The sequence below is a fragment of the Bison bison genome, unplaced genomic scaffold, assembly GCF_000754665.1.
Source record: "Bison bison bison isolate TAMUID 2011002044 unplaced genomic scaffold, Bison_UMD1.0 scf7180017864080, whole genome shotgun sequence".
NCBI lineage: Eukaryota > Metazoa > Chordata > Mammalia > Artiodactyla > Bovidae > Bison > Bison bison.
Genome location: NW_011494652.1, coordinates 4,584,224 through 4,595,333, shown reverse-complemented (window position 1 = coordinate 4,595,333; position 11,110 = coordinate 4,584,224). Strand labels below are relative to the sequence as shown.

Genomic DNA, 11,110 nt, shown 5'->3' with positions numbered 1-11,110 from the left:
GCTAACGGAGTCAGCCTTTCTTTCCACTGTGGCAGCATCAAGCCAACTCTTGCTGTGTGGTTTTGGGAGCTGACGTCATGTCCTTTGGCCACTCACTTTTTTTTTTTTAGTTGGGGGGAGGGATGTGTTTCCGGGCCCCCAGATGCTGCCTGTGAGAACCCAAACCCAACAATTATGGCAGAGTTGCGGGGAGCTCCACAGAGAAGCTGGGCGACCTGAGGCCTGGGAAAGGGGCCTGTGAGAGGGGCCTGGATGGATGGGGGTGAGGGGGTGGGGGTACCTCATTGCCACTGTCCTGGGCTCTGAGACATCCTCAAGGGTGAGACCCATCCCGACTGCAGAGGCTGCAGTGTGGAAATAGGCATTTCTGGCTGATGTGAACGAAGTGTGTGTTGAAGGGTGAAGGACACTCGGGGTGGCCAGGGAAAGGGAGCACACGCCTGTCACCAGGGGGCCGGCCTGCCACCGGTCCTCCCGTTTGGAGACCCGCATTCCCAGGGACCCGTCTGCCTCCAGGCACAAGAGAGACACTTCATTTAAAGAAGCACAAGATCTGAGAGCGGAAAAGGCCTTCAGTTTATAGCTGGAAAGACAGTGGCCGGAGAGAAGAGTCTGGCCTCGGGGCACAGGGCCCGCCTGTGAGAGCCCTGGCCTAGAACCCAGGTCTTCCTGGCCGTGACCAGGATATCCTTCGCAGCCCAGAGCTTTGCGAGCCAGAGCAGCCTCCTCCTGTCCTGGCCTTGGACGCCTCCTCTTGACAGCCCTGCAAGCCCCGGGGAGCCAACAGCTAGGAGACTTGGGATCCCACATGCCAGGCCTCCTGCCTGCAGTGAAGAGCAGGCTGGGATCTGGAGGGCCTCAGGGGTCTGGAGGGCTTCAGTGAGCCTTGTCTGGCTGTGGCCTGACCTTGAGTTCAGGGCTGGAGAGTAGAGAGAAAGCTCCCGAGGCAGGGGGACTCCTAGCTGGGCACTGGCCCCTGACACTTAGGGCAACAACCACAACCACAGGGCCAGAAGCCCAGGGCCCCCACAGCAGGGTCAGGGTGGAACAGGGCAGGGCACACCAGCTGACCTTCCAGGGCCAGCCGAGTTCTTTCTGGCCCCCGGCAGGGACTCCCATGAGTGTGCTTCCCCGGGGAAACTCCTGGGTCTCCTCTCTGGAGCTGTGTCTCCCATGCTATAATGGTCCATCTGTCTGTCTGTGAACGCTGTGCGGTCAGACCCAAGCATGAGTCATCTGCCCTGGTCTAGCTGGGTCCAGCCCTGTCTTTCTGCAGGAGGATGCCGCAGATAAGATTAGGTGCTTATTGGTCCTGCAGGCAGAGAGTGACCCTGCCTGGGGGGGTCCAAAGAACAAGACAGAAGGTGTCGATGAGTCTGCGGGATGACATTCCAGAGGGGAGAACCCAGTCCCACTCCGTGAATGGGGCTTTCCTGCTCAGCTCTGGTGCCAGGGGCTAGAGTGGGTGACCTCAGGAGAGACAGGTAAGGAGGGTCAGAGCCTAGCTCCTGGAGCCTGAGAGACCTGGCCCCATCCTCAGCCATCTGTCTAGTATGTTACCGTGGGCCAGTCACTTCCCCTCTCTGGGCCTCAGTGTCTTCAACAGGAAAATGCGGTGAGGGGAACTTCCCTGGTGGTCCAGTGGTTAGAACCACACGCTGTCACTGCGGGAGACGCAGGTTCAATCCTTGGTCAAGGAACTAAGATCCCACATGTGGAGTGAGGCCAAAAAAGAGAAAATGGGGATAGTGTCGACTTTCTAAGGTTACCAGGATCAGAGATGGTGCAGGTAAAGAGCCTCGCAGAGCAGATCCCTCGAGAATGTGGGTGACGGTGTTATCTCCACAGACACTTGCAGAGTCCAGAAGCGTGGCTCCCAAGAACTTCACGGCAGGTCGCCCTGCGCCTCAGATCAGGAGGGGTCCTGCCACGGTGGGCAGCCCAGCTGGGAGCTCCACAGATGTCAGCACCTCCACAGTGACAGGCTGGGGAGGGGCTGGGGAAGGGGCACCTCCTGGAGGGGTGGATGCTGCCCCTGGCGCCCAGTTTCCTAAGCGGTGGGCGTTTGACCTCGCCTGCCAGCCGGCCTTCGCTGTCACACACAGATACTCGCCTCCTTTAACCAGCGAGGGCACTGGCCCAAGGTCACACAGTGAGTGCCAGAGCCCGTCCTAAGCCAGGTGCATCTCATTCCAAAGCCTGCGCTCCTTGGGCTTCTCTGGTGGTCCAGTGGTTAAGACTCTACTCTTCCATCACAGGAGGTGCAGGTTCGATCCCTCGTTGGGGAGCTAAGATCCTACATGCTGTGTGGCACAGCCAAAAAAAAAGAAAGCCAGCGTTCATAGCCACCATGGCACGTGTCACACTGTCCCCTACCAGGCCTGAGAGGAGGGGGCAAGGAGGGGGCATGGGAAGGAGGGGGCAGCCCTAATCTGAGTAGAGGAAGTGCCAGTGACTAGAGTCCAGGGTGGCTGACCCCAGGGCCATCCTTGACTTCTCCATCCTGCCTGGTTGCCTGCTCTGTGACCCACCTTTCTCCCCACCCTCCCCACCGCCGCTTCCTAAGTGCCCTTGAAGGACGTTGCTGACCCTCTGCTAAGGGACTGCCCTTCCCAGTGGCCAGGCCCTGACTCAGAGGACCAGCACGCAGGCAGCCTTGAAGTCCTCCTGAGTCACGGGCAGGTGGGGGCCCCACCTGGCATGGGAAGAGGGAAAAACAGGGTCCCCCCGGGCTATGGTCCCACTGCCCAGCCCTGAGCAAGGGGGCAAGACTTGGCTACCCAGAAGGCAAGGGGGCCAGCATGCCGCTTAGTGCAAAGGGCTTGTGGTGTGAAAACCTGCCCCCTGTTGCTCGGCTCCCCTCTGCACAAGCTCCCCTCTTCCTTCCTGCACTTGTGTAAAAGCCCCTCCTGCTCCCACTCATCTGGCCTTTGTGGAGAGGGGGCGAGCTCAGGCTTAGCGGGCCTGGGGTGGAGGGGCCCCTGGCCGGGTGACCTCCACCTGGGGCAAGGCAGGGCAGGTAAGAGAGACAGAAATGGGAGCATCCTGGTTGGATTATGAGAGGTTGAGAGGCAAAAGAGGGGACCTCCCCCACCCCCGAAAGCTAGGAGCTCCCCAGGCTAGGCAGTGAGTCTCTATTACTTGTTCCTGAATGTCCAGAATCAGACCCGGAGAAGGTGCTTGTGAATGAATGAATGAATAAGTGAATGAACAAACGTAGGTTAATGTCATTCTAGGAGGCGGGGACAGCAGGAAGGAAGGCTCGGAAATGGGACAGTCTGGACAAGGACAAAGATAAAAATAGCGGTCCTGGCACCTGTAGAATGTTAGTCTGTACCAGGCCCTGGGCTCGGGGCTCCATGTGAAGCTCCTTACAGCAGCACCTGCGGTGGGTGCTCCAGGAGACCCACTCTACAGTCTCGGAGGGGCCCAGGGAGGTTCAGTGCCTCGACGGGGCAGGGGGCACACAGCTGCAAAGTGGCCGCAACGCCACCAGCCAGCTCCCTCCCAGAAACCATCCGCTCTGCTGACTGCCAAAGGGGCTGTGCCGCGCGCATTCGTGGGCTCTGACCTGGTTGCCAGGACCACCGCCCTTCAGAAGCTGCCCTCTTAACCACCCCCAACCCCTTCTTCCCCAGAGCTACACCCCCACGGTGTTTGAGCGGCTCGGCGTGAATCTGCAGGTGAAGGGCAAACCCGTCCACCTTCAAATCTGGGACACGGCAGGTGGGTGCAGGGCTGGGGGAGGGGCAGGGTGGCAGGAGGGACCCCACCCCCTTCCTTCTGAACCAGGGAGGCCGAGCAGTCTCCAGGGGACAGGTGTCGGCCTGAACCCTCCTCACTGTAGCCCCCTGACCCAGAGCAGCCAACGGGGTCCTGGAGACGAGGCGGAACTCTTGGCTCTCAAGAGGCAGACTGTTTCTGGCCTCCTGAGCGTTCCACCCTGGCTTTAGCTCCTATAAGATTGTTCGACCTTGACTTCTGACCCCCAGCCTCCTGACCTTGCCCACAAGAAGGTTCAGAGTCAAGTACATCAGAACTCAAAGCTAGGAGACTTCCCTGGCAGGCCAGTAGTTAACGACTGTGCCTTCCACTGCAGGGCCTGGGTTTGATCCCTGGTCAGGGAACTAAGATCCCACAGGTCAAAAAAAAAAAGAATTCAAAGCCAAACTCAGGGAATCCCACAACCCCCTTACCTTGTTGGGCTGTGACATCTTGGCCCAGGTCCCGCCTGCCTCTTTCTTCTCCTCCCCCAGTTCCCCCAAGCCTAGGGCAAAGCAGGTTCTGAGTGGGGGCCTCAGAAACCCCCTACTCCTGCCAGAGCAGGGCTCTCTCAGCAAGTGGTCTCACCCAGGCGGGGGCTGGCACATCCCACAGGCCAGCCAGGGGGACACGGCCCCAAGGGGATCATTCACGGGCTGGACTCCGAGGCACGAACTAGGCCCTGGTCTAGTTCACCCGCTCAGCTCACACCCTCCCCTGGTCTTGGTTGGGGTGACCGCTCTGATGTTGGGGACGTGCTGACAGTGGGCAGGAGATCTGGAGGGAGTGACCGGCCCCCACCCTACCAGGGCAAGTGGACTATGACCGCCTGCGGCCCCTGTTCTACCCCGATGCCAGCGTCCTGCTCCTCTGCTTTGACGTCACCAGTCCACACAGCTTCGACAACATCTCTAACCGGGTAGGTGGCAGCGGGGTGGAGGTGGGGATGGACAGGGAGGCAAAGCCCCATAGCCAGGCCACTCCGCTCCGCCCCTGCCCTGGACCCAGCTGACTGTCAGAACCTGGCAGGCCCTGGATGATGTGTGGTCCAATGTGTTTGGCGTAACTGTGGGGAAACGGAGGTCCAGAGCGGCTTACCCAAGGTCCCACGGGGATCTGGTGGCAGGGTCTGGACGAGACTCTGACTCCCCATCCAGTACTTCCTGCCTGCCCATGCTGCAGACTCAAAATGCTGAGGCCTTTCCACCATGACTCTGCCTAAGGATGCAGGGCAACCCAGAGACCCCTGCCTCTCCCCAGCCCCGGCCTGTCCGAGGTCACAGGAACTGCCAGCCTCCCGCAACGTGACCGCTGGCTCCCAGTGGCCGCCCAGGACATCCGCTGATCACGGTAGAGGTCCCCAGGGCTGCTCACAGGTGGTGGGGACATGGTCCCTGGAGTTGCTCTGTTCCAGCCAGCAGCTCCTACCGCCAGCGCCTCCAGGCGTGTGTGAAGGGCGTGCTCCAGGGTCCATCAGAGCACAACCAGTGACAGCTGTAGTAACAATAACCACAACGACGATGGCAGTGTTTACTGAGGACTTAATACGGGCAGGTGCAGTTCTGGGCACTGACATACTTACTCAGCTAACCTAGAAATGTTACAAAGGAACTTCCCTGGTGGTCTAGTGATTAACACTCTGCACTTCTACTGCAGGGGGCGCAGGTTCAATCCCTGGTTGGGGAACTTAGATCCTGCATACCCCACAGTATAACCAAAAAGTGGAAAAAAACAAAAACAAACAATTTATGGAGCAGATACTATCGTTCCCAGATTGGGGCCCTTGCTCCAAGATACGCATCTATTAACGTGGTAACCCTGGGACTTGAACCAGTCTGCTCCATGCAGACTGGTATGCATTTGGAAGGTACCTCTATGTGCCAGGACTGTTCTAGGCACCAAGGCTGGGACCAGGGTACCGGCAGAGGGGATGGTGAGAGGTGAGTGGGTACCAAATCTGGAAGGTAGAACCAAACCACCAGGGTTTGCAGATGGATTGGACATGGGTGGGAGAGAGACACTTGCTCAGAGCACCTGGAAGGTAGACTTGCCGTTTCCCAAGACGAGGAGGAGCAGGCTGAGGGCAGGGAGGTGGGCAGTGGAGGCCCCTTGGACATCCCGGTGGAGGGGCAGGCAGAAGTCTGAGTCTGCGGTTCCTGAGAGAGGACAGGGCTGGGCAGATCCATTTAGGAGCTGCTGGTGGGGAAGAGCTGTGGATTGGGGGTGGGAGGCGGAGGGGAGCTGTCACCTGGAGACCTGAGGACAACCAGGAGTGTGGGGCCCTGGGGCACCATGCCAACCAGCTTTCGGAGGATGGAATGATCGCTGATGCCAGGGCTTAGCTAGGACGAGGTCTGATGAGATGCCCTGTTGGACTTAGCAAAGCAGCGTCAGAGAGAAGACCCTTGTCAAGGGCAGTTTTGCGGATGGAAGGGTCGCTGGGACCCCACACAGGCCCCATATGTCTCCAGAAGCCAGACAGTTTGATGCCGGTTTTCCCCGAAACTGAGCTGGCGTGCGCTGCTGGTTCCAGGCTCCTGGGTTATAGTCCAGACTGAAATAACCCAGCCGTGAGGCCTCGCATTCCAGAGAGCAGCTGGCAGGACAGGAGTGCCCCCTCCGAAAGGCCAACAGCTGCTGCAAGCATTTCGTGAGCTGCTTTAGTTTTAGAGCCTCACTATTTATTTATGAATGTTGCCCCACTGGGGAGACGGTCCTGGGACCCCTTACCTTGCAGAGGTAGGATTCTAGAGTAGGTGGGGACAGGGCTCTGGGCGCTAACCTCTGGGTTCAAATTCTAACACTTCCGGTCTTGTGACCAAGGCCAAGTTACAGAGCCTCTCTGCGCCTCAGTGAGTGCATCTGTGCAGTGGGACTGATGATAGAACTTGCCTCACAGAGACAGAGGCTTCGTGTGCTCATTATGTGTAAAGTCTTAGCCTGGCTTGGAGTACCTTGTCTTCTTAGTGCCAGTGAGTTGTTCCCTTGCTCAGTCGCTCAGTCATGTCTGACTCTTTGCAGCCCCATGGACTGTAACCCGCCAGTGTCCTCTGTCCATGGAATTCTCCAGGCAAGAATACTGGAGCAGGTTGCCATTTCCTTCTTCAGGGGATCTTCCCTGACCCAGGGATTGAACCCATGTCTCCTGCATCGGCACTGCATTACCACTAACGCCAAGAGTACTCCCTAAGCTGGCTGTGCTAAGTATCGTTGTCAGAGTTTACCCGGAGTTCAGGACAGCAGCCCACTCCCCTGATGGCTCACACACGTGTCCTCACCACCCCTCTCCCCCCAGTGGTACCCAGAGGTGAATCACTTCTGCAAGGAGGTGCCCATCATCGTCGTGGGCTGCAAGACCGACCTGCGCAAGGACAAGATGCTGGTGAAGAAGCTGCGGAAAAACGGGTTGGAACCTGTGACCTACCACAGGGTAGGAGACGCAGCCTAGGGTGGGGTGGGGTGGGGGGCAGGAGAGGGCACCCCTGGGAGGATGCCACTCTGGCCCAGCCTCTCAGCACACACAGGATGTGGAGCAGGGTGGGGGGTGTTTGGGAAGCAGACGTGGTCAAGAACTGCCAGGCTTAGAAGTTTCCAGTGAGGATGGAGAGCAAGTGGAGTGCACATCAGATGGTCCTGCCCCCCTACTTCACAGCCAGGGGGACCCCTCCAACTCTTTAGTCTGCAGGCCCCTCTCTGTGGCACGCCTGGGTCAGGCTGGGAAGGTAATTAGTTGGTACCTGGAGAGGCAGAGACCTGGCCGAGAACTGAGGCAGGAAACTGTGTGAACCCATCAGGGTGCTTGGTCAGGCCAGGGGGCAGGAGCTGAGGGCGCCCTAGGAGAGCACGTCTAGGGTGGCAAGGGGCCCGGTGGGGGAGGGGGCGGCTGGACGCGAGGCCCCCGGCAGTGGCCAGCTGACAGCAGCCCTGTCGCGCTCTCTGCTAGGGCCAGGAGATGGCGCGGGCCGTGGGCGCCGTGGCCTACCTCGAATGCTCGGCTCTGCTCCAGGAGAATGTCCACGCCGTCTTCCAGGAGGCAGCCGAGGTGGCCCTCAGCAGCCGCGGTCGCAACTTCTGGAGGCGGATCACCCGGAGCTTTTGTGTGGTGACCTGAGGGCCTGGGGCCCTCCCCGCCCGACTGCCCTGGCAGCACAGGAAGGAGCTGGTTGCTGACCTTCTGCCCAGTTGGCTGGGCCGGACCCAGTCCCCAGGCTGTGACCACCGAACTATACCTCAAACAGATGGGCACTCCTGAGGCCAGCCCCCCTGACCCTGGGGCTGGGATCCTGGATTGCAGCAAAACCCCTCTGAGGCCTGAGGAAGGGGGGTCCCAGGCTCACCAGTCCTATGGAGGGCTGGTCCTGGAGCCCCCTGACTCACTCCCATCTCCCAGCCCTGGACCACACATCCTGGAGCCGCCTGTGTGCCCTGGCGCCACCTTGTGGCTCTTCTTAGGGCTGTACCCACCCCACCCACCCCTCCTTCACCCTGCCCATCCCAGCGGTAAACACGTTCAGATGACATCACTTGTCCGTTGCATCATGCCTCTTGTTTTGAAATGCCTTTACACACGTGTTCCATATGGGGGATAAAAGCACACCCTGTGTAGGCACTGGGTCCAGTATGACTACCTGGATCCAAACCAGGCTATCACTTTAGGACCTTGGGCAAGTTACCTGGGCCTCTTGCCTGTGAAAGAGGCGGGTGCCTGGCACACAGAGGGTGCTCACAAAAGGTTCACAAGTATCGCTTTTATTTATGATAAATACAATAGATATTATTCCATGGGTGTAATGTACATAGTACAGTCTATAATATTGTACAGAGTTCTCCAGAGAAACAGAACCAATGGGATATATATTCAGAGAGTGATTTTAAGGAATCGGCTTAAAAACACAATTTTGAGGACTGACAAGTCCGAAACCTGTAGGACAGGTTGGAGGTCAATGTTGGATGTTGCTGTCCTGAGTCTGAATTCTGAAGGGCTGCAGGCTGGAAATTTCAGGCAGGGTTTCTGTGTTGCTGACCTGAGGCAGAATTCCTTCTTCCTTGGGAAACCTCAGTCTCTTCTCTTAAGACCTTCTAAGACCTTTGACTGATTGTGTTCGGTCCACCCACACAGAACCAGCCACTAACAGCCCACCCGCTCAGTTTCATTAGAAACAGCTCCAGGGGTGGGACTGCTTCCTCCAGGTGAGGGCTCCTGGCTCAGGTTACAGAGCTGAGCTGAGACAGGGGGAGTGATGTTAGGGATCTGCTCAGAAAACCCCACCTGGATTACAGGCTCTACTCCAGGGTCTTAACATAAGCTGCTCAGGAGTGGGAAACAACTGTTCCTGGCCTAGATTTCTGGCCTGGTTGCTCCTCCCCCAAGCCCACTCCAGCCCAGAATGTTCTTTCTCTTCTCCCCTTCCTGCCCTCCCCAACCCAGTGAGCTAAGCCCAGCTCGCACATTTCTGATTTCCCGAAATGTGAGTCCCTGCAACCCTTGGTAGTTATTTTGCAAAGAAGCTTGTCACACTGACTTTTTGCACCAGACTTGGGCATCCCTGAAGAAGGCTGTCTGTCTCCCTCATCCCTTTCTTGGGGATGTGGCTTGGCCCCTTGGCATTGCAGACGGGCAGAGTGCTCTGTCTCTGGAGTCAGTCTCAGATCTGGGTTCGAATCCTAGTTCCGTCATTTTCCAGAGCCAGGTGATTTTATAAGCGTGACACTCCTCCAGCCTTAACAATTCCATCTGGCAGCCAGAGAGCATCCTGCCCACCCTAGAGGGTTGCTGTGGGGGTGAAGTGGCAAAATGCTTGTCAGATGCCTAGCACAGTGCCAGGAATAAAGGAGGAATGAGGAAACATGGACTGATCGTGTGGAGTAGGGCGGGGCTGCCCAGTATATTCTTTACGGGACAGCGAGATACTGAACAAGATGTCTGGATCATGCTCCCTCCCTCGGATAACCAGAGGCTCCATCATCCATGCCTTCAACAGCCCGGTGTCCAGGGAGCTCTATGAGGTACCCAGCACCATGACAAGAACTACGGGTGTAACAGGGAACCCACAGTTTGTGCCCTTAAAGCCAAGTCTGTGTGCAATGCCATGGAGAACGGGATCTTAACTCCAGCATGCAGGGTGGTTGGGAAGCTACCAAGAGAGAGAAGGCACTTCCCTGGAAAGAGAGACTGCCCAGTGAGCATGGAGGCAATGAGTGCCTCGTGGTCCCTTGAGAGTCCATCAGATGCTGTGTGAAGTTTTACAAGGCAGACAAGAGACTCAGGACAAGGAGGCTGAGAGTATTAAAAAGAAGATGATGGACTGATGGGCTTGGTCCTGGAGAGTCAACCTTCTCACCTGATAAATAGGAAGAATAAATTCTGCCTTGTTAGGACATCCTTGGTGGCCCAGTGGATAAGACTCAGCGCTCACAATGCAGGGGCCTGGGTTCGATCTCTGGTCAGGAGAATAGACCCCTCAGGCCACAGCTAAGACCCAGCGTAGAGATTCACTCTGAGCAACGACGAACACCCAGCACAGTCGAAAATTAATACAATTTACAAAACGTTTTAAATAATCAGTGTTGGGACTTCCCTGGCGGTCCAGTGGTTAGGACTCGGCGCTTTCACTGCTGTGGTCCCGGGCGTGACCCCTTGTCAGGGGATGAAGATCTCGCATGTTGCTCGGTGCACCCAGAAAGCAAAAATTTAAATGTCCACTTGATGAGGTTAACAGGGCTCGGTTGTTGGGTCAAATGCCAGTCTAGAGGCTGTGAAGGTATTTATTCAATGTGATTACTTTTCAGTTAGTAGATTTTGAGTAAAATAGATTACTTTGCATAACCTGTGTGGGCCTCATCCAATCAGTGGAAGGCCTTCAAACGTTGAGGTTTCCTGAAGAAAAGGGTCACATGGCCAGAAGAGGACTGAAGTTCATCTCAGACCATTGCTGCACTTCGCCCAGGACATGGGCTGGGAGGCCAAGGTCTGGGAAGAACTGCTTTCCGTAGGCAGAGCAGAAGCAGAATGGGGTCAAGGAGGTGGGAGAGCCACAGGTGTGCAGAGGCAGGGGAAGGGCTCCTGGGGCCACACCACACAGAGTGGGGAGCGGGCACGTGCCTGGCCTGATGAAAGCGGGGAGCGGGCACGTGCCGGGCCTGATGAAAGGGGGGAGTGGGCACGTACCTGGCCTGATGGGGGGGGGGAGCAGGCACGGTCCTGGCCTAATGAGAGGGGGAAGCGGGCACGTGCCTGGTCTGATGAGAGTGGGGAGTGGGCACGTACCTGGCCTGATGAGAGGGGGGGAGCGGGCACATTCCTGGCCTGATGAGAGAGGGGAGAGGGCACGTGCCTGGTCTGATGGGG

At 57.5% G+C, this 11,110-nt stretch overlaps 1 protein-coding gene across 1 annotated transcript in view; it reads left to right on the top strand.

The window, feature by feature from the left end:
* Positions 1-8,285, top strand: part of RHOD (ras homolog family member D) — a gene marked incomplete at its 5' end in the record, with an annotated part of 9,315 nt that extends 1,030 nt beyond the window's left edge. The window contains 4 exons of the mRNA XM_010837832.1: positions 3,639-3,726; positions 4,572-4,681; positions 7,058-7,192; positions 7,706-8,285. Of these exons, the coding sequence (XP_010836134.1) occupies positions 3,639-3,726; positions 4,572-4,681; positions 7,058-7,192; positions 7,706-7,873 (501 nt within the window). The remainder of the gene's footprint in view (positions 1-3,638; positions 3,727-4,571; positions 4,682-7,057; positions 7,193-7,705) is intronic.
* Between the last annotated feature and the right edge of the window lie 2,825 nt (positions 8,286-11,110).